The sequence below is a fragment of the Ptychodera flava genome, chromosome 8 (assembly GCF_041260155.1).
Source record: "Ptychodera flava strain L36383 chromosome 8, AS_Pfla_20210202, whole genome shotgun sequence".
Classification (NCBI taxonomy): Eukaryota; Metazoa; Hemichordata; class Enteropneusta; family Ptychoderidae; genus Ptychodera; species Ptychodera flava.
This window is the reverse complement of record NC_091935.1, coordinates 20830616-20853437: the sequence shown is the minus strand read 5'-3', so window position 1 is coordinate 20853437 and position 22822 is coordinate 20830616. Positions and strand designations below refer to the sequence as shown.

Here is a 22822-nt window from a genome sequence, read left to right as displayed (position 1 = left end):
TGGCCGTGTAGAAACATAATACGGCCTACGGCCTCGGGGAATAGCGATGTGTTTCTGGTAACACACGGCCTCTCGGGGTAATAGACGGGCGCTATATCCCTTATGACCAGGCAATAGGTGTTAACTAAGGTTTAAGGTAGTGTACGTTTTACGTTGGTTTACACTAGTGGAGCGGTATATAGATCGGTCGGTATAAAGATCTTCCTATTATTGATGGCGGCCATTGTTTGAAAGTCTGGTGAATTATAGATATGTGACCGTTTACATGTCAACAACAAGGAATGTGCTTTATTACCGCGAGGCAGTTCAACAGGTATATTGCGTTGGGCGTTCAAAGCGGTTGGGAACATATGTTACAGATGAATTTGAGTAGGGGCAAAAGGTGACATCTCCATTTGGCTGCGTGCTTCGCTTTCAAAACCCTGCAGTAACACAAGATGCCAGAGAATGAATTTTAAACCGAGGCATTGATTGCATTTGCAGCTATACACGTGTCGAGTGCTCCCGATCAGAATACTTATGAGAGTGCCAATAAGCTTACAGACTTGCGGACATAAATTTTAAAACTACGAAGCTAACTATAGAAAGGCGGGAATATTGTGCAGTCGATCGATGGCAACGACAGATCACTAAATGTCAGAAGCACTCTGCGATATGTAAAAATTCAGCTTTAATGAAATTTCTTGATCCTTTAATTGACTTTCGACTGATTCTGTCGTCCACTAGGTTTACAATGAAAATGATATCAACCGCTCGTTAAAGTACTTTATTATGTTAGTGAGGCCATTAGACGGCGACAGAGGCATACTTTGAAAGGAATAACAAAATGCTACTTGAATATTTGCATTTTTCGCGACTTAAGTCAAGCGCTTTAACGCAGACAGCTACGTTCTATTGATATAACAGTTTTTCCAAGTCCTCGTCAAACAAGTCTGACAGACTTGAAATATGATGTGTCTACGCGTACGTTGGCTATCACAGTACTAGTTATAAATTCCAGTTGCTATGCTAAGTAGCTCACATCTAACTTCCATCTCTTTATGTCAACGAAGATAGTGTTATTTGATTAAAAGAAATTGAGTAAACACCGTTACGGCCTTAACTCAATACACCGTCGATTTGCCATGTAAACCGATAGGCCAGTTTCCTACCAAGTCGATTTTTAATTTCCCTGAGGGGGAACTCTCAAAAAAACGTTGGTGTACCAGCCTCATGCCCTCGGTTTATCAGTAAAATAAAGTTACGTTAGACTAACTCAGCATGGACGCCGTGCATCTTACTGGTATGTGAATTCCGCAGACGGTATCAATTGATTCGCCTTCTCTTGTCGAAGTTCCGAATGTAATGTTTATCTATTAATCATTCTGTGGGCCGCCCTGGTCAAATATCTTCAATTGCTTTCATTTCGGTCTCAGCATTTTCTCTTGTACCAAAATAGCAAAAGAAATTAGCGTCCATTCGTTTATTTTTGATATGACAGCGTATACTTTCGTGTTTGAGATGGCGGGGCATTGAGTCGTTCAACGAACAACCAATGGATAAACCATGAGTTGCAAAAAACTGTCGTTCTAGTGTACTAAAATGATTATCACTGAGTGAACAAGACGGACCCGTAGACAAAGGGAATTAGAAATTTCACTTAGTATTATATCTATATTATAAATGACGTCCGTACCGACGCCTGGTTTTATCTGACGAATTTATATATGATTCCTTAGAATTCATATATGTAACAGAAAGACATTGATAGAACGGTGCTGAAATGAAATAGAAAATTTGTATTGTCAAGGCTGATACAGCTGTCGTGTGAGTGGTGACAACGCGTTAATATTCCAAATATTGGAACTAATAGCCTACAAAAAGAATAGAATGATCTATGACCCTAAGAGTTTAACGCGCCCTACATTTTTACGTACGCCGTTAAGTCATTCAAGTCAGACGCGGTGCTCTCTCATGTGTTTTAACCCTCTGAGTGCTGCAATTGTTCCCACCAAAATTATAGTGCAACATTTTTACCAATTTTTATAATTTTTTCTGTAACTGTTTTGTAATTTTGGACCAAATGGACATCACATTTCATTGGGTACAGTTTGTTATCAAAATTTTGACAAAAACCTGAAAAAAATTGACTGGAGTATATTTCCTAAAGGTGAACAAAATTGACTTTGGCGCTCAAAGGGTTAACATACATACAAACAGCATTGTGCTAAGCAACGTTACGTATGGGGATTATAGTGAACGACAATAAGATTTTTATAAGCTTTCTAAAGCCCCTAGCTACTTACAAAGTTTGACACCAGACAATGACATTTTTGTCGTTGATTATTGTAGAATATGACTTTAACCACGTCATAGCCCCGATTTCAATTCGTTTGCTGTAATCTCCAGATCCTTTTCTTTCTTGGACTGTTGAAAAAGCTTAAAATATAAGGACGATGGCAGTGACTTTTGGTAAATTCAAACTTTTCCTCATTTCTGTTCTAGCGACCAAAGCAAAGCGACCCAGCAAAACACGACACAATGGACTGTGTACGATATGGTGCGTGAAATAATTGTTGACGAAGAGGCCTTAATCCGGGTTAGCATGGACTTCCATTCATAGCACTTAAAATCAACAATACGCGTTATTTATATTGATATGATGAAAGAAAGCGTACACAGTGACTGTAAGCCAACAAATATGCACAGATCCACAGCTGGTGACAGGTGGTCCCAAACGCCGCTAAATATGCTTTCTGCAAATGTTTAGAATCTGTCACTTTTTTGGTTACAAGACTGACAAATGATAATCAACGTTAAAAGTTCAAATCTTTGATCGGTTTCGGTTGAAAGAGTAACTCTTCGTTCAAATACCTGAACTCATTTTGCACGTAGATCAGAGTGTGGCATTCTTATGAAGGCAATAGATAGTGCAGTGCGCAACTCATGGTCTACGTTTCGTTTGATCTCCTTAGTCCGCAAAATAAACAACTTTTTGGACTTAGGCACTTTAAATAAAAATCTTCGTTTGCCGTCCGCGTGCTGGGTTTTCAGGGAAAATTAAGAAAATAATAAATCAAAAATATTATTTTTTCAAAAGAAACCAAATGAAAGTTGAGCTTATGTTAATACACCTGTGTTTTTTGTCTGTGTTTGTTTTTTTCCCTGGCTGGCTGGTATGTTTTTCGAAAATCAAAGGACGGCAAACAAAGAAGTTTCTTTAAATGGCCTTACGCAGTGCCATAGTTTTGAATTTTCTTTGCTATTTTACGACGGAATTCTCGTGTCGTCCAGATACCATAGTTATGTGACCACGCAATACTTATCATATCACTGTCTCTATAGACTGACGAAACGTAAAATTGAGAAAAGTTCACAATCATCGCGAGTTCAATTATCATTTTGCTTCAGACGCGATTGATTTAACTAAGAAAGGGCTCTGAGACAGTTCTTCATCATTTTAAAAATCTTACAGTCTCGCTTGGACTAATTTAGAAGTCCTAAGGGAAATAAAAGTAAAGTTTTAATCGTCTTGTTTTGTGAATAATCGATTACTTTCAATGAAGTTAACATAGAATGGTAGCCGTTTAGAATTTCAAATTTAACCAAAGTCGAGAAAATATGATTACCCGAGTCGAAAACTTCCAACAGGTGATGGCAGCGCGTTATACTGAAATACTGATAAAGTAGTATCCTTTGGCTAAACACTTGTAAACCTTGACAACGTTGTTTTCGATGTGCTTCTTACCCTAGAGGCTTACTGATCACCATGGATAGTTACAATTACGTTCGCAACGACAGGAACTACGTAAAACATGCTGAGAGCCATAAATCAAATACTGCTACAAAATTAGACGTGTTTACGAGTGCACGGCTGGCAACTACGTAGATCGCTCTTGATGATCTCATCATCGATGAAATAAAAAAAAATATCATGAAAACAACCGATGTTGTCGGTAAATCGTCCGACCACGATACCACTGAAGCACTTTTTTACAATTTGCGGGGATGAAAAGTTGACTCCGTACATGAAAAAAACGTTCTTTCCGGTGAGCCTAGTGCTCCAAAGGGGTCATCAGACATTTTTATAGATTTCTATAGATCAGGATCAAATGCTTTTTATTTCTTTGGCAAGGTCATTTGACCACTTTTTGCAATTAGATTTACTCTGAATTCACACTTCCTAAAATTATCGCCATTAGAAAATTGTGAGATTATCAGAAAACAAATTTTCTTCTTAAGGATGGATGAATATTTATAAAAAGGTGATAAAACGTTCTATTATTTTCAGGCAAAATAAATTGGCTTTTAATATGTTGATTATTGGATGATTACAGAACGCTACGATGGGACGTTTATACCTGCAATATCGTATTCCTCGCTTTGCAGAAGGCTTTTTACTCGCTGTTCCGAAGAAGCCGGGATGAGACGAAATGTTGACAGTGGCTGGACGTGAATTGTTCAACGTATCTAGCAATATCGTGCAACGACTTGCAGCTTTACAATAACATTAACACGACTTTGTTAAGGACCATATGGAAAGCGATAGCTGGAGTAGTCCCGCTGAATAGAAAAATACGCTGCTGACATGTACTAGGGAACCCTTTCATTAACAGGTTTCCTTGAATGCTATAGAAGCTGCCCCATTTGAGTTCTGCTTTTATCCATCTCCGTTTATACTCTCTTGTGCACTGTGCAATGTTTTGCATCAATGAGAATGAGTAAATATGTTCAACCTCGTAAAAGTGTAATGTCAACAAGGAGTTGTTGTCATTCCCACTTTATATCTCTGACGACCACAACTTCCTCGAGGGACCGGATCTCGAACAAAGTCTCGGAGGGCATGGAAAGCTTAAGAGATCAACAAAAAACATGGCTCAACAGTTCATTGAACTGAGCAGTATTAGCTATACCCTTCGAAAACTGAATAGAACCTTTATTGATGGAATTGATGGCAACAACTCCCATCTCTCTCTCTCTCTCTCTCTCTCTTCTCTCTCTCTCTCTCTCTCTCTCTCTCTCTCTCTCTCTCTCTCTCTCTCTCTCTCTCTCTCTCTCTCTCTCTGTGAGGATATGTACATTATTTGCACTTGAACACCAACTGTTTAAGTTGCTTTACATAAGGTTATTATGACCCATGTGTTCATTTCGAACGTAAGACGATATTGTCAACACCAATGAGATGATGGATCGCCGAACGTAAATGTCAAATTATTGATACATAAGTTTCTCTATTGTCAGTAATTCCCTTCGGTTGACTTAACTGATGGACATTTTATTTCCAATCATCCCCGCACGTTCATGGCAAATAGTGTAAGATTTTTGATTTTTAGGACATTAATCGACCTCTTTTAATAATGATAGTCCCAAAAAATACATGTGTAGGAATCCATGAATTGTTTATAACATTTTAAATAATTTGTATTACAAAGTATGTAAGCGTCACATCCTAGTATACAGTATTTCTAAGTCTGCATGATTAATGTATTAACGAACTCATTATCAGACGCCTACCACTTGGCAAAACCCTACACAACCCTAAGTTGCCTACTGTGGAACGTACAGTTTGACTTGCAGTCGTTTGGCACATACAACTGTAGCATTCGTTTAGATTACGCTTTCACTACTGTGTCATTGCACTTTGATTTAAGATCAGAGGTCAATTTTCGCCAAATGGTCTGATTTGGTGCCATTCATTATTATATCATAGCTTCAAATTCCTATGTTAATTTCAACTCTATTGATTCTGCGCAAGTTCAATATAGTCTCGGAGGTGTAGTGTGTGCACATGCTATATGTATCATTCAGTTAATTAAATATAGTGGATTAAACTGGAAAGAATAATCAACACTTGTGGCTACGAGAGAGAGAGAGAGAGAGAGAGAGAGAGAGAGAGAGAGAGAGAGAGAGAGAGAGAGAGAGAGAGAGAGAGAGAGAGAGAGAGAGAGAGAGAGAGAGAGAGAGAGAGAGAGAGAGAGAGAGAGAGAGAGAGAGAGATACGTTGAGGCACAAAGAGAGGCAGAGAGACAGGGACAGGGTGATAGAGGGAGACGCTGAGGGAGAGAGACAGACAGATGGAGAGAGAGAAACTGAGAAAGACTAAGACAGAGAAACCTTGAGAGATAATGAGAGACAGTAACGACTACAGAATATGCCATAGTAAAGAACGCAAGCCAGTGAGTGTCATATATGATCAGTCAGTCATTCAAAATCAGAATGACCAACAGCATTATCAAACTATCACTTTGTGAAATTTAATTCCCAGTGTACGGTAACAGGTCATTTTTAGGGTCAATGAACCGTGGGTAATTAGTTTGATCAATGCCGCTTGAAATAAACTTACTCAGCTACTCGATTCGCCGGCTACATTTCTTTAAATATGGCCAGTTTCATACCATGATCAGTACAACATGCGCCCCATTGTTTCGGGAATGTCCTCTCACATAGTTTATCTCCACTAATAAACTAAACAGTTTGGGCTGAATAAAACCGGGACCGACCGGATTAATACCTGAGTGAAAAAAAATATATCCGTCGGCAAAAAGGCGTTTCACAATAAAGGGAAGCCTGAAAACTCTTTCATGAAAATTCTCATTTGAAGTGCTTAGCATTCCATGTCATGTCAGGGATCTAGTATGGTCAACATTCTTTCAGCGAAACCAATAATTACTCCTCTAAAATACAGGTAGCCTAAAGCTCTGTCATGGAACTGAGTGATACAAATTATGTATGACGTCTTTTTTCCAAAACGGCTCGTCAATTCTCCCATGTACAGAACCATCTCGGACCAATAATTCAATCATAAAATTCTTCAGTGACTATTTTAATGGCTTGCCATCTCAGGGAAAGGACATTATTTTCCGTAATTACTCGGGTACAGGCTCAGTCGGTTACACTGGTTGGCCTTATTATGACGTCTGCAGGTAAAGCGATTCTAGGACATCGGTAAATGTTGGCCATTACTTCGGAAATGGGTCTTTTGATAGTGGTTCAGTGTTTTCCCCAATTACTTCAATATTTACCGCCCTCCTAATTACCTTTTAGCCAATACAGCGCTGTGAAAAACCCGTCGGGGTCGACTTCTTTGTCCGTGTCTATCTACTTTTAAAGAGCAATTAGTTCGTAACGTTTATGTATGTGTTTTTGCTAATGAGTTTGTTTGCACGTAGTTTGCTATGTAAAAAACTGATATCAAGGATGGCGATCTTCGGCAGACAGCAAACAACGAAAAATTCATCATAGCGTCCCATTGTAAAGTAAATTTGAGATGGAATATTCATTGTATTATGTAACGTGTCTGTGACGAGAATAATGCTACAATGTTTTCCAAGGGCATGCGTTGCTTCTGTATTAACCCTTTGAGTGCTGTATTTTTCCCCACCAAAATTTTGCTGCAACATTTTGCCAAGTTTTATGAATTTTTCTGAAAATATTTGATAATTTTTGACCAAATAGACATCACATTTCATTGGCTACAATTTGTTATCAAAATTTTGACAAAAGTCTGAAAAAAAAATGACTGGAGTATATTTTCTAAAGGTGACAAAAATTGGCTTTAGCGCTCAAAGGGTTCAAAAGAGAACCATTGGTTAAAAATGAGTTGTACATGACGACGAAGCTTACAAAAAATTGGGATGGACGAAATACAAATGTCCTCCGGCTCTCCAGACTGAAACACGATCTGGTTGATTGCACTACGCTCAAGCTACGACACTACACTTATTAGAGTCCAGAAATACTGTCCCGTGTTAGCGTCCCCTGAAGGGCGGACACATGTAGTCAATAAATGTATGCGGTAGCGTTTTCAGAATAGTAATGTCACAGATGTGAGTAACAAATTTATTTGGCGCATTAATATCCACGCTCCACGTGACTGTGTCAGATCACAGGGTACTCAGGAGACAAACAAACAAACAAATAAACAAACAAACAAACAAACAAAATATTGACAAACATACAGACAAGCATACAAATAAATAATAAATAAAAACACACAGACAGACAAAATAGATAAACAAAAAACACATACAATATCATAGAACGTTGGATAAATTAACATTATTTGTTTGTTTTTTTGTTTCCTGAGTACCCTGTGGTCAGATACTGAAATCCCAGAGACTCAATTCAAAAAAATATTGACAGAAACATGTTGAAATTAATGATAGTGTGAACCAAAACATATATCACTACAAGCATGTCGTCACTTAATTAATCTGGTGAGAACAAATAATCTCAAGGTACGGCGCATGAACAAGCATAATAACTCTTGTGCAAATTAACATGTTCTCTGTATGCTCAATATATTGAGCATACATCTGTATGACCAAATTTATTTGGCGCATTAATATCCACGCTCCACGTGACTGTGTCAGATCACAGGGTACTCAGGAGACAAACAAACAAACAAATAAACAAACAAACAAACAAACAAAATATTGACAAACATACAGACAAGCATACAAATAAATAATAAATAAAAACACACAGACATAAAACAGACAAAAAAACAAACATACAATATCATAGAACATTGGATAAAAAAACAGACAAACAAATAAATAGACAAATGTATACACTCAGATATATATATATATATATATATATATATATATATATATATATATATATATATATCGAAGTATAGATATGTCCTCGTGAGAAATTACAGTGCTTGATGCTGAGGCCGAGCGTTATAAATAAGCGTTATATATATATATATATATATATATATATATATATATATATATATATATATATATATATATATATATATATATATATATATATATATATATATATATATATATATATATATATATATATATATATATATATATATATATATATATATATATATATATTGTATGTGCGTATGAGTGTGAGAGACAACAGCATATTGAAAAAAGATTGAAATGATTGACTGAACAGCTCATGCAACATATCAACATGCGACGGCAGTACCACTACTCCCTGTTTAGGAATGTAATGACATACATACATACATACATACATACATACATACATACATACATACATACATACATACATACATACATACATACATACATACATACATACATACATACATACATACATACATACATACATACATACATACGTACATACATACATACATACATACATACATACATACATACATACATACATACATACATACATACATACATACATACATACATACATACATACATACATACATACATACATACATTTTGTCATTAGTTTACATGAAGGTTCATAAATCTAGCGGGTGTTAATATCGATATTGCCAATTAAAACGCCTTTGGGTTATAATAGGTTATTGCAGATAACGGAGACGGACACAACATGAAGTAATAAGGCTGACTAAAACAACATTTTCAGGTATATTGAGCATAAATAGAACATGTTAATTTGCACAAGAGTTATTATGCTTGTTCATGCGCCGTACCTTGAGATTATTTGTTCTCACCAGATTAATTAAGTGACGACATGCTTGTAGTGATATATGTTTTGGTTCACACTATCATTAATTTCAACATGTTTCTGTCAATATGTTTTCGAATTGAGTCTCTGGGATTTCAGTATCTGACCACAGGTTACTCAGGAAACAAACAAATAAACAAACAAATAAAATATTGACAAACATACAAACAAGCATACAAATACAATAAATAATAAACACACAGACAGACAAAATAGATAAACAAAACACACATACAATATCATAGAACGTTGGATAAATTAACATTATTTGTTTGTTTTTTTGTTTCCTGAGTACCCTGTGGTCAGATACTGAAATCCCAGAGACTCAATTCAAAAAAATATTGACAGAAACATGTTGAAATTAATGATAGTGTGAACCAAAACATATATCATTACAAGCATGACGTCACTTAATTAATCTGGTGAGAACAAATAATCTCAAGGTACGGCGCATGAACAAGCATAATAACTCTTGTGCAAATTAACATGTTCTCTGTATGCTCAATATACCTGAAAATGTTGTTTTTGTCAGCCTTATTACTTCACGTTGTGTCCGTCTCCGTTATCTGCAATAACCTATAATTAATCTACGGCGTTTTAATTAGCAATATCGATATTAACATCCGCTAGATTTATGAACCTTCATGTAAACTTATGACAAAATGCGGGTATGTATGTATGTATGTATGTATGTATGTATGTATGTATGTATGTATGTATGTATGTATGTATGTATGTATGTATGTATGTATGTATGTATGTATGTATGTATGTATGTATGTATGTATGTATGTATGTATGTATGTATGTATGTATGTATGTATGTATGTATGTGTGTATTTACGTATGTATGTAATACTCAAAGTGTGAGCAGTAGAGAGCAGTGCCAGTTTTACACAGTTTTTTCTACAACAAGACGTACGTACGCAAAAACAAGCCGATATTCCCATAAGTCTTCTAAAGACTATAAGGGAGCACATTATTGTGTAGCATAGCGCTGTAAGTTTGAACTCTTCACGTTTTAGTGGCTGCCATCGTAACTATATACGTCCGATTCGTTACGTAACGATCCGAAGACAGCTGGGAACCAGGCCTCAGATTCCATGACTAATTGACTGACATTTCATTTATCTCCCAAAATGCACGTAATTATCATAAATTATAGGATTTTCTATAAACTAACCGTACTAAAATTACCGTTAGCGTGTCACAACATTTGCGAGCACAATTATAAGCGACCTTGACTTTAGCACAAAGTTATATTGTGACATAACTATTTAATATTGGAAATTCACTCACGGAAGAGATTAACTCTTGACGGGTGAAATCATATCATTATCGCGGAGAAAAGGTTTTCCCACTTTTACATTTGTCATCTGGCCTGTCATGTGTGTATCATGATGGCAGCATGACCCTGGCACCCTTGTAACTATGTCTCTGAGATCAGTACATGCCAAATATTTTTTAATGATCGTTGTCACGCGCTTTTTGATATGTATCTTCTTCTGAGAGTGTTACTTAAACTAAGAGTCCGTATGGTACTTCCGTGAGAGCAGAATCTGCTCTGTATTAACTCTCATAACAGAGGCGCGAAGAAAAGCACCAGTTAAAATAGCTCACCTTATATTGTCGCCGGATATTGCGTCTTAAATGTCAGTTTTGTTAAATGGTGTTCAATTTACGTGAAGTTGATATCTGCGTGTTTCGCTTAAAGTTTAAGACTTTTGTTTATATCAGATAGAACATTTATGATTGGGTTCGCATGATGTATATGCGTCGACCACTTAACAAACTTAAAGGGGGCAGGATGTTTACACATGAGATTATTGTGGGTTCAAAGAATTTGGAAACTGCAGTATCCCTCATCTCGTTGAAGCCTGTAAACTCTGTATGGTTGAAAGTTTACGGCGGATGCACGAATGGTTTGATAAATGTAGCAAAATAAATGTTGCATATATCCAGAGATGGCTGTTGTATTATTTTCTATCGGAGGAGGTGCGAGAGATGGGGATTGAGGGTAGTCGTGGGTGTTGGTGTAATCATAAACAGAGCTTCGCTTTTGAATAATATAAACACTCCAACATGACACAAGAAACTATTCGTTAATTCGCCAGAAATGTCCCTCCATGCTGTCGTAGGGGTTTGATACCGTTGCATGCCTGCCATATTTTCCATGCATCTAGACATCAATATCGTTTACTAATACCGTTTTTCCCCCGCTCGTTATGTCTTCGTCTAGTATTTCATTTCGCTCGACACATAATGTACCGAAACGTGACTTTTACCCTAAAGGTGACATACGCCCAATACACAATTACATGTCTATTACCAAACGGTTCTTTTGGGAATATGTGGGGCGGTGAGAACTTTTTGCATTACATTATCTCCCTCTGCGACGGAAATTAACACGGAAAGGAATGATAATTCCTTACACCGTTTCCAATAAAACTCATCTCGGGTTTTATGATAATGTTCATTTGCGTAAATAGAAACGTACATCAGGGGCAATAAAACTTGAAAACAGCTACGTGTTTCCTATCAGGATTTCAATCGTTGCACGGGGCGTTAAATTGGATATCTTTCAGGTCCCGTTATGCATGCAAAAGACGAGTTGATATCATACACAGAGCCAGTCATCAATCAAGGCGATGATTTACACCGCATGGCGGTTTGAGACTCGGGGCAGACAGCGTGCAGGATGCTCATCCCACTTGACAACTGCGCTGACCCAACAGCTTGTCGGAAGATAATATGCCATCAGTTGAATGATTTCACGCTGCTGTTCAACAACTTCTCACCCAAGACTTGTCTAGCTCTGAATGTTACGAAATGACCCCATCACAACAACTTTGAAATAGTGTTGCCGACTGCGCCAGTGAAATTGATTGTTTGTACATTTCTTTAGTGTCTCAATCACCAAACAGATAGCAATTATTTTCTTGCAAACGAATATTCTGCCGCCATCAATACGAGCAAACATTAATTGTATGTGTTTCCCTCATGATTTTATTATTTTCTTCTCAACAGTAAAGTCGGTATCGTTCACAGTACATGTATTGCGCAAACAAGACATAGTTTGTGAGAATAAATGTAATCTTGAAAAAGAAATGTATAATGTATCTAATTATACTTGTATCAAAAAGGGTGCCTCATAGCTATAGTGATATAAGTTCATTTTCTCCAAACTTCGCAATTTTTATCGGCTTGTCGGAAGATAATATGCCATCAGTTGGATAATTTCACGCTGCTGTTCAACAACTTCTCACCCAAGACTTGTCTAGCTCTGAATGTTACGAAATGGACCCATAATGTAATCTTGATAAAGAAATGCATTTAATTATATTTGTACCAAATAGGGTGCCTCGTAGCTGTAGTGATATAAGTTCATTTTTCCTAAACTTCGCTATTATTGGTAAGTTTGTTAGTGCATAATAAACACCTATTTCCTGGTCATGAGGGCTATAGCGCCCGTCTATTACCCCGAGGGGCCGTGCGTTACCAGAAACACATCGCTATTCCCCGAGGCCGTAGGCCGAGGGGTATAGCGATGTGTTTCTGGTAACACACGGCCACGAGGGGTAAGAGACGAGCGCTATAGCCCGAATAAAGACCAGGCTATAGGTGTTTTATAACACACCACATGCTCATGTTGTATTGTTATATAGTTTTTAATGTGTTTTGATATTTTGCACGGCAACAATCCATTGTGACAAGTTTACCGGGCGATGTTTCCACAGCGGTTTCAGTTGTACGTACGTGGTACCACTATCTTTCAAAAAATATTCCAAGCATACCTAGCGACATCCTTAGTTGCACTTTAATCTTTTCCGTCGATGAGCTGCTCAAGTTCCTACGCTGTTGGAATGTTGGAAAACGTTGGAAAATCTGTTTCAGAGAATGTGTCGTCACCTATCCCGGACGCACATCACGTTCTATTCACCCGCCATTGTTGCACAGCTGCAGACGACACAACGGTCACGTGACCGGGCACTCTTCCAAATTTGGTCAGAACTATTTCCCTAGGAAATAGCTTTTCAAAAATACCTCTGACGTCACTTTTGTCGATCCGATGGGGACTAGACGTATCTATTTCTCGTCACATGACGTATTCTGGCGAATCGCGACATGGAATGAGCATGTGGTGTGTTATAAATGTTTTTATCAATTAAAATGTGATCATATAGTAAGTAAAGGCAAATCTGCCTTTGTGCACGTTGCCTTGTCGCGGTCATTCCGTAAAATTGTGCTAAGTCTTGTTGAAGGCCCTCGACAGAACAGCAACCTCACGAATGTGGTCAGTACCTCCTAGTAATTGCTCCAATTAGTTACGCAGCCCGTGTATAATGGTCAACATACAGAATCTGACTCTCAAAGTCGATTTCATCAAACAATAGCTTAATATACAGAAAGCAAGAAATGAATCTATTTTTTGACCGATTTACATCTGCATTAGAATGAGCACACAACCTACACATCAGGGACCGTCGATTATCAAAACCGATGCATTAGAAATGTAAATTACTTAGTAAAGGTGTGTGTGTGTGTGTGTGTGTGGGGGGGGGGTTACATGTAAGACCCCAAATCGTCCTACATGGGTTTGTTAAAGTCGCAATAAGGATTCTGCTGTTTCCAAAAACAATTTAAAAAAAAATTCATACCATGAAACCATAACAAATATGATGCTTTAATTGAAACTTACGAAATCGCTTATAATCCTGACCCCAAGTAGTAACCTGTGTATGAAACCGCGTCCTTTTGACACTTTTTGAAACACTTGTACCAGGAAAAATCATAGATCGATACTTTCTGAACTATGTTTCCGCTGTTTGCACGTGTTGTGTACTGCCATGGAGAAAATTATAACTATTCGTGGTCAAACCACTCTTCCGGTAAGTTGAAAAAGCGTAAATGTATAAAGTTTATTTATCATATGGCGATTTTGCACAACGGCTTGGTTTAAAGACAGGTTGGTATTCAAGCTCTACATACATAATAAAGAACACAGTTTTCTGACACCAATGTTGCATCAAGGAACTTCGTTTTCAGGGGGAGGAGGGGATGGAGACCAAACTAAGGAATTACGTTTGTAGTGCGTTAGGTTTTATGATCGATGACCTCTAAAGTAATGACACGCCCACCATCCATGAAGGCTACCTTAATATAATGGTTACTCTTTCTTGGTCCCTTATCAGTGACACTATAATCTTGTTGATCTGTACATTTCACGGAAAAGGTCAACGAAGATTCGGCGGGACAAATGTAGCAAAATCTTTGTTCAAGTTGTTTGATTTGAATTAGCGGTGTAAAGTAAATGACTTATGCATATGCGTTCATACATATGCGTTCTCTCTACAATAAAATTAAGCTGAATACTGCGGTGTGTAAAAAAACTATAATGTCGATGGATTTATCGTGAATACGTTCACCGACAACACTAATCGCTTATCTCGTTGTCATAGTTGAATTCATTTCAGCGCATTAGCTGCCAAGATAAGCATGAAATGAACGAGTCTTTTTGATAGTTGTTGGGACCGTTGGGAAGTTTATATCTAATCACCGCCTCCGTCACTGTCGACCGCGGGGGCAGGCGAACACGTAAATCGATGACAATAGGGAAAGAACGTCGTGTTCCTATACTTGCCTGTTGTCACGTCTTGAAGATAAGCATGCCAAGATGGCTAGTATGTTGAAGTCACTTCAAACTTTTTGAGCTGCTGAAAGTATAAAGGTTGACAAAACTCCATAATATTCATGGGATGGCTCTACACGGACGACCTGTGAAGTTTCTCTCTAATTCGGGGTGGATTTCGGAATTCCAAAATTTTAATGTGTGATTTTAACATATTTCGGCATAGTTTAAATCCAACTTCGTTTGACAATGGTTGTTCTCCATATAGCAACAGCAAGAAAACACTAAGACAAAGCGTGACCATAACCACCATCACCACCACAAGCAACAAAACCACGACACGACCACCACCACCACTATCATCATCATCATCATCATCATCATCATCATCATCATCATCATCACCACCATCATCATCGTCTTCGTCGTCGTCATCGTTATCATAATTATCATCATTTACTTGTTATCAAGGTATGATGTACAAAATATTCGACATTTCCAAGATTCAATGATAACGTCGACACTCTATGTCAAATGAATATTGTATGAAATAGTAATTAAAAATTTATTCCGCTCGCGCTACTTGGTTGTATCGTTTCTTGTCAGCAATCACTCGAGCCCACTCATATTTTATCAATGTTCACAGGCAACCAGTGACTGAAGAAAAGGAACAGACCACGAGACTAACTCACTGCGTTCCATGTGAAAGTAGCTTACATTTTTTCTCCACGGGGCGATCATGTCACGCAGCGTTACTTGCCAGGGTCATTTGCCCCCACAGCGTGACTTTTCTTTCGAAACGCTGAAGGCAATTGACTTGCGTTGACACGATGTTGAATGAAGGGAGATAGATTGCGCGCAGCCAGAGCCGTCGACATATTTCATTTCGGGCTGGAAATAGTAATTTTGTCGGATATGCCGGAGAAAATTGAATGAGCAGCCCATCGGGATTGATACCCTAGACGCGCCATCTTACTCAATTATTGAAACACCCCAGAGTATACACCGACCAAGTCATTTTCGATTCGTTCCAAGGAGCGTTTACTTAGAGTACCAAAATGGATCAAATTCACGATAACAATGGCTCGCACCCCTCGTGACCCTTATGTCTTTTGTTAAATGATTTGAACCCCCTTACTTTCTTTTGAGAGTGCGCTCCTACAATATCTACCTCTTTACTGGAATTGGCTAAGAGCTGGTAATATTCAAATTTTATGTTTTGACATCTAAATTTAAGGTCTGGTTACAATGATCATTTTGTATGCGCCTCGAAAGTGAAAGACTTAAACTTTTGCTCTGACTTTCCTCAAAGAATCTTTCAGTTATTCTCTTGCAAAATCAAGAATAAAAGTAGAGGGTCACCGTGCAAATTTTGATACTAGAGAAACAAATTACCCAAGATTTACCGATATTAGAAATTCAAAATGGCCGCCATCCCTGTGTTAACTCTATGGAGAAAAATATAAATTTTCGAATTTCGAAACACTAAGCCGGTAAAAAGTTTTCTTTCACCAAGAGCTTTAAAATGAACCCCCACATGTGGTATATCAGAAGAGAATTGTAGAAGCTTGAGAGTCCGAATGTCTGTCCCCGAGGTGCGTCCTACCTTTTTACAATTCTTTTCTAATAGACCACTTGTGGTATATATAAATAATGATTTGTTACTATGATGTGTATATGTAGGGCCATGGCTCTCTTCTGTCTTGTAAATAAAAAGACGACATGAACATTTATGAAAGAAACAGGTAATGGAGCTTTGATCTAAAGGGAATACAGTATCTCAGTACTATGCATTGGATCAGAGTTAAACTTTTAGCGACATTGTTAAACAGCCCTACGGTTCGGTATCTACGGACGAAAAGCATACGCTCTTTCATTTAGTGATGACGAGAGAGAATGTGAACCGTGTGACAAATAGTCATGCCAGAGTGATCCTGTCTATGCTAATCTGCAACAGAAAGAGTACAAAGATACCGATGAAATGTGTTTTGAAGTTCTACACTCATCTGTAACGAGCAAACGTTACTGCTACGGGAAAGTACATAAAGCTTTGGGGCGGAGTGTAACTTCCGTCATCAAACAAGAGCATAACCATGGAAACTGTTACTGTCATATTATCGAATATTGTACACTATTTTAAATCTACAACATGATTCATACACTAAAATATCTGATTATTGTTATAACATGACGGAAACTCTGGCTCCAAATTTTGACCATCTAACTTTGTCAAAGCATCAAGGGGGGGGGGGGGGCGTTTTCTTTTTAAAAACCAGAGTACGCCACCCAAAAACTGAAACGCGATACAAGAGTATGCCAACAGTATGGATTAACTAAGATCACATCTCTTATCTTGCTACACGGTTGACATTTATTTTTTGAGATTAGTGTGAGTGATAGCACTCAATTACATCAGTAATATGATATGGGTTATATCTGTAGCCTTGATAATCATCTTCGCGCGAGGTTTACACTGGGTTAGCACGAACACAAGTAAGCTGATCCGTAAAAGGCATGATGTATGACGATGTTTGTCTTGCATTATCGTCATGACTAATTAAGTTAATATGTGCTGCAAAGATTTCATTTTCGAGGATAGCTTGTTCACAAAATGTAATTGTTTATGTCCTATGTCCGTAATAATTGTAAATATATTGGATCAATGAGAGATGAAACAGGAGATTAAAGAATACAGGCTCAATACGAGACAGTTTTATAAATCAACACAGTCCTGGGGCGGTATTATTTTAATTGAAGGTATACTGTCACCTGTTCCAATTTTGCCACAGTTACCATGGAAAGAGAAAATCTAACCAATCACAGATTTTAAGCGGGTGGCCGCTTTTTAAAAGCAGCGCCCCCACATGAGCATTTTGAATACCAAGGAACGCCCCTTTGACCATATATGGGCATATTTAGAATACCGGTGACTGTATACCTTTAACTCTAAGAGATGTTGAATGTTTTCATAAGGCGGTTGGGTCCAGTCATCTTCAGGTGCGCACCAACATTTACGCTTTCAAATGAGGCAGTCCATGAAATAATCGAAATACTATGGGAGAATGGATACTTGCCATCCGAAGTGGGAAACGATAGGGGCTTTTAATTTGACTCCGATCACATCTTGTCACTTGCTCAATGTTGACATTTATTTTACGAGATTGTAGCGGGCCAACACATCGGTAAATTAATACGGAGTATATAGTTTCTTAATGAATAGTAAATCACGTTGGTTTGATGTTGTGTGCAGATGCTAACCCGTTTCGTTGCTTGCTCAGAAAAATACTTTTCGTTGCCTACACACAGCAAATTTTGTAGTGCGGAATTGTAGATCTCGTATTTGCTCTTTCTATATTGTTGCGGGTTTTTTTATTTTCCTTAGGTTTACCGTAGTGCGCACTGACGTAAAATTACCTCACTGTAAACAATTTCGCCTGATTCTCGCCTGAATTAGTAAAATGTTGCTGTGGCGTCATTGCACAAGATATAATTGCATCAATATCAGGAAAAGGTTTTAGGTAATTGGCTGATTGTCAGCTTCTGACATAACGGTAACAGAATAGTCTCAGTGACGATGCTGTAAGCTAATGTTTACGATTGTTGAGTTGAAATTGGGCCAATTCCGTATCGAAAGGAAATCAAATGCTCTTGTTTGTATTTTACTTCACAACTGACCGGGAAAAACGCCCAAACTGTAGCTTAAATTACAATTCACCTCCAAGCAGATTACAGACATTTTGCGATCCCCAATCGTTTGTGCTTTTCTAAATTAAAGCTCCATATAAGCTGTATCTTTGGGCTAAACTGTAATTTAATGCCAAGTATTAAACATATCAACACAACCTATATGAGTATAATCTACATTGTTATTGTTGAAAATTGTATTCAAGTCCGGACTAGAACTCTTTTGTAAACAATAAACAATGATCACTACACACATACAAGCTGTGTTGACAAAAAAAATACTAGAAATTTCAGCATGACAAACGGATTAGGGTCAAACAAGGTAGTTGATATACAGAAGCAGAATACTGAAAAACTTAGCACAAGTTACACCTTATGTCCCTTTAAGGTGATCAATTTCAATACAAGGCAACGTAACGGCGAATAAAGAATGACGTCATGATTTTGGAAATGTCACTTCATTCTCGCCGATTTTGATGCTATGTGTATACGAATGTCTTTCATGGTGCAATAATGACGGCAGGATATTTTTCATTTATACCTTAGGAAACATAAAACGACATGACCTAACACTGATACTTCGCACGAATGAAGAAAAATAGCCCTCAACGGGAGGAATATTTAGTAATTTTCCTATGTTGGTGTTGAGTTTCAAGTAATTACAATATTGGCATCAGACGCATATACATCATAACTAATAATCCATTTATCTCAATGAGGCATGCGTGGTTTTATTTCACCTGACATATGCAAGCATTTGGGATTAAAATGTTAAAAAAAGATCGACAAGAAATAAAGTGGCGCTCACCTCTCGATACTGAGAGCAGTTAGCATGAATACCGAACATGAACTTGATAGCACGGTCAAGTACGGCAGCAGCTTGCAGAGGGCTGCCCCGAGTACCCACTTTTTACTGAAGTAGGCCGGGGTCTGGATCGGTATCACGATGACGATGACGATGAGGTCGGCCGTCGCCAAGCTGGCGAGAAAGCTGTTGGTGACATTCTGCAAGCGACGGCACTTCTGGATTGACAAAATAACGAGGAGATTTCCGACTAAGCCCACTACGAACGTTACCGAGTACGTGAGTACTATGGGAAGCCATATCTCTACGCCGGGAGGTTCTCCGAAGCTGAAGGACTCGCTGACATTCGGTGAGGCGTTGCTGAACGTGCCGCTCGCTGACAAGTTAAACACAAGGTTCCGCGATGACCGTGTGCTATCGTTGTACGCCATGGCGCGGTGCCTTCACAGGGAAAGTCCTCAACGCTTGGCGCAAATCTTACAAGTTGACTACCAGCCGGTGACAGTACGACGAACGTCCTCGGACCTAAGGTTTCAAGAGCAACTACGGCACGGTGAATATAAGTCAAATTAATATTCCCTGACTGGTGCTAACGTCAATGCAGGAAAGTTAGCGACCTGACTCGCAGGTCTGTTAACTATAGCCAACTGAACGAGCGTATAGCACAGCTTATATCACCATAATACAGGGCATGCTGGGATAGCCACTCAGATTGGATATCACAAGCCTGCGCGGCATGATTGATTCCGTTGACTTTTATTGGATGGCATGTTTACATTAAGATAATGATCAACAGACGTAAAACTGATCGGATTTGGTTAATTTTTTCCTCGTGCCAAAAATGAAAATGACGTATCTTAAATAATCTATTTATATCACTCTTCAAAACTTTAATAAGCCAACAAACCCAAGTACTCATTTACGGGGAAGGGACACTAAATCAATTACAACAATTATCTATAAAATGTAAATTTATCACTAAAATACTGCCTTGCACTACCTTAATTATAACAGCGGAAAATAAAATCGTTTGTGATACTGATGGATGTTGGATCTGTACATTTCTCATCGAAAATTTCAGTTATGCCTTGATCTATGTGTATGATGAAGGCGAACAAATTAACGATGCTGCCAAAAATTTTATAAACCTATTTATCATGATTTGAGTGTGCGATGTGATGATGTAAATGTTGGCTGAATTGAAACAGAAAAGAAAAAGAATATAATACAGTCAAATGCGTACGTAAGGTGCAGTGCCTCCGTGAATTGGAGTAAGAATCAGAAATAAACAACAAAAGCAACAGTAGATAGATAAATAAATAAATAAATAAATAAATAATTAAATAAATGAAAAAATTAACAATCTCGCAGGAAGAAATTGAGATCCTTGGACATGTTTTAATTGAATGAAAATTGTCAATTACTTCCATGATTTGTCGTGTTGTTGGAGAGTGCAGCGTGTCTACATGTCTGGGCTTATTAAACACAGCGATATGTCACAATTGTTATTTGTATTGTTATTGATGAACATACCCCATAAATAACTGCAACAATGTGCCCGAAATAATTTGCATTTAAAAGGATGATTTCAGTTGAGCTATACAAGGGACATCTCTTTGGATTGTAATGCGTATTATGACATTAAAATTTAAATCATTATTGAAATCTTATCAAAAGGCTGCTGTCAGCATTTATTAATTCATGAAGACAATTTGTCAGACTCTATTGAGGCGAAATCAATCCCGTTTTGAAATGTTCAAACTACTTGAATAAAATTGTTTCCATCGACACATATTAAGTAAGCAATTTATATCTTAAAACTTTAATGAGCCAACAAACCAAAGTGTATATTTTCGATCAGAGGACACTAAATCAATTAAATCAATTATATATAAAATATCATTTTCTCAATAAAATACTGCTCTGCAAAACGTAATAACAGCGGGCAATAAAATCGTTTATAACTCTAATGAATGAAGCATCTTTATATTTTTGCATCTCAAATTTCAATTATGCCTTGATCCATGGGTATGATGCAAGCGAACAAATTAACGATGCTGCCCAAAATGTTATGAGCATATTCATCTCGATTTGAGTGAGCGATATGATGATGTCAGTGTGGGCCGTATTAAAAATAGAGAAGACCCCAAAATATAATACAGTCAAACGTGTACACAAGGCGCAGTGCCTCTATGAATCGAATTAAGAATCAGAAACAAACAACAAAGCAACAGTAAATATATTATAAATAAATAAATAAATAAATAAATAAATAAATAAATAAATAAATAAATAAATAAATAAATAAATAAATAAAATATGAAATAAATTTATAATTAAGCAAGAAGGAATTTAAATTTTTTGACTTGTTTCGTATTGAATGAATTTCCATGATTTGTTGTGTTGTTGGAGAGTTCAGCGTGTCTACATGTCTGGACTTATTAAACACAGCGATATGTCCGAACAATTGTTATTTCTATTGTTATCGATGAACATACCCCATAAATAACTGCAACAATGTGCCCCTAAGTAATATGCTTTTTCAATTGAAAATATCAGTTAAGATATACAAGAGATATCCCTGTGGATTGTAATGCGTAGTATGATATTAAAATTTAAATCATATTGAAATCTTATCAACAGCAGGCTACAGTGCAATTTTCTGTCAGCGTTAATCAATTCATGAAAACAATTTGCAAGATTCAACGCGAAATCAATCCCGTTTTGACATGTTTGAGCTTCTTCAATAGGCTTGATTCCATCGTCTGTTTTGCAGGTCCATTCAGTTACAGCGATGTCCAGGGATTAAAGTAGCGACAGCTGTCGAAACACAACTCTATCGCCTGTCGCCTGATATCAACTGCAAGGCATTCGACGGCCACATAGGCGGGTGCTGATACAGCACCGCTATGACGCCTTTGTTGAACGCACGGGCCTTCACGTTTGCTGTGAAAGTCTACAACCCACAATGCTCGCGTACTCTGCAGATCGCATCGCAGTAAAATATAACTGGAACACATGCTACTATTTGGTGTTGATTCTTCAAATGTTTCTGACGACGCTAATCAGCAGGAGCCTAGAGTAACGTTTAAAGTCATTGGCTTATTTGCATATTTCTTTTCTCATCAATGAGACGGGCCGGTGGGAGGGGGTTTAAACAAGAAAAATTTCGCTCTTCGCATCTCAGTACTTCAAAGGAAGCCAAGATATGCGTAGATCATAAACCAGTCTATCATTGA

The 22822-nt window shown here is 37.6% G+C and overlaps 1 protein-coding gene across 1 annotated transcript in view; it reads right to left on the bottom strand.

Moving 5' to 3' along the window:
- LOC139138766 (QRFP-like peptide receptor) overlaps window positions 1-20244 on the bottom strand; it is a 35919-nt gene extending 15675 nt beyond the window's left edge. The window contains exon 1 of the mRNA XM_070707287.1: window positions 19587-20244. Coding sequence (XP_070563388.1) covers window positions 19587-20014 — 428 coding nt within the window. The 5' untranslated portion in view covers window positions 20015-20244. The remainder of the gene's footprint in view (window positions 1-19586) is intronic.
- Between the last annotated feature and the right edge of the window lie 2578 nt (window positions 20245-22822).